The 476-nt window shown below is 32.6% G+C and overlaps 1 protein-coding gene and 1 pseudogene across 1 annotated transcript in view; one reads left to right on the top strand and one right to left on the bottom strand.

The window, feature by feature from the left end:
- The window catches only part of LOC105526266, a 137,296-nt pseudogene that overhangs the window by 32,388 nt on the left and 104,432 nt on the right, over positions 1 to 476 (top strand).
- Positions 1 to 476, bottom strand: part of LOC105526264 (ankyrin repeat domain-containing protein 18B-like) — a 64,020-nt gene that overhangs the window by 11,817 nt on the left and 51,727 nt on the right. Inside the window, exon 8 of the mRNA XM_011962208.1 lies at positions 200 to 329. Within this exon, the coding sequence (XP_011817598.1) occupies positions 200 to 329 (130 nt within the window). The remainder of the gene's footprint in view (positions 1 to 199; positions 330 to 476) is intronic.

Below are 476 nucleotides of genomic sequence, written 5' to 3'. Positions count from 1 at the left end.
GAACAACAAACACCTGGGCCTGTTTGGGTCAGGAGGGAGAGCATCAAGATTAATAGCTAACACCTGCGGGGCTTAATACATAGGTGATGGATTGATAGGTGCAGCAAACCATCATGGCACATGTTTACCTATGTAACAAACCTGCACGTCTTGCATATGTAATCTAGACTTTAAGATAAAATAATTATTTTTTAATTACCTTCTGTTTTAGCTTCTTAAACAGAATATCCATTTTCAGTTGATCTGTATTTAAGTCTCCATGGCAACTGAAGTCTTCATCTCCAAATACATTTAACATATTTATTGTCATTTCTAGGCATTTCTTATATCTGCAAAAATGTACAGAAGTAGTAAGTCAAGTATTTGTAAGAATATTTAATAATTGTTTAAACAGATATTATGTTATGGCATATCAAAGAAACAAATCTATAAACTATGATCCTCTCAGTTTCAACTGAACATAGTTTGAAAACATT

Source organism: Colobus angolensis, unplaced genomic scaffold (assembly GCF_000951035.1).
Source record: "Colobus angolensis palliatus isolate OR3802 unplaced genomic scaffold, Cang.pa_1.0 Scaffold581, whole genome shotgun sequence".
NCBI classification, from domain to species: domain Eukaryota; kingdom Metazoa; phylum Chordata; class Mammalia; order Primates; family Cercopithecidae; genus Colobus; species Colobus angolensis.
This window is presented reverse-complemented; position numbering and strand designations above follow the sequence as displayed.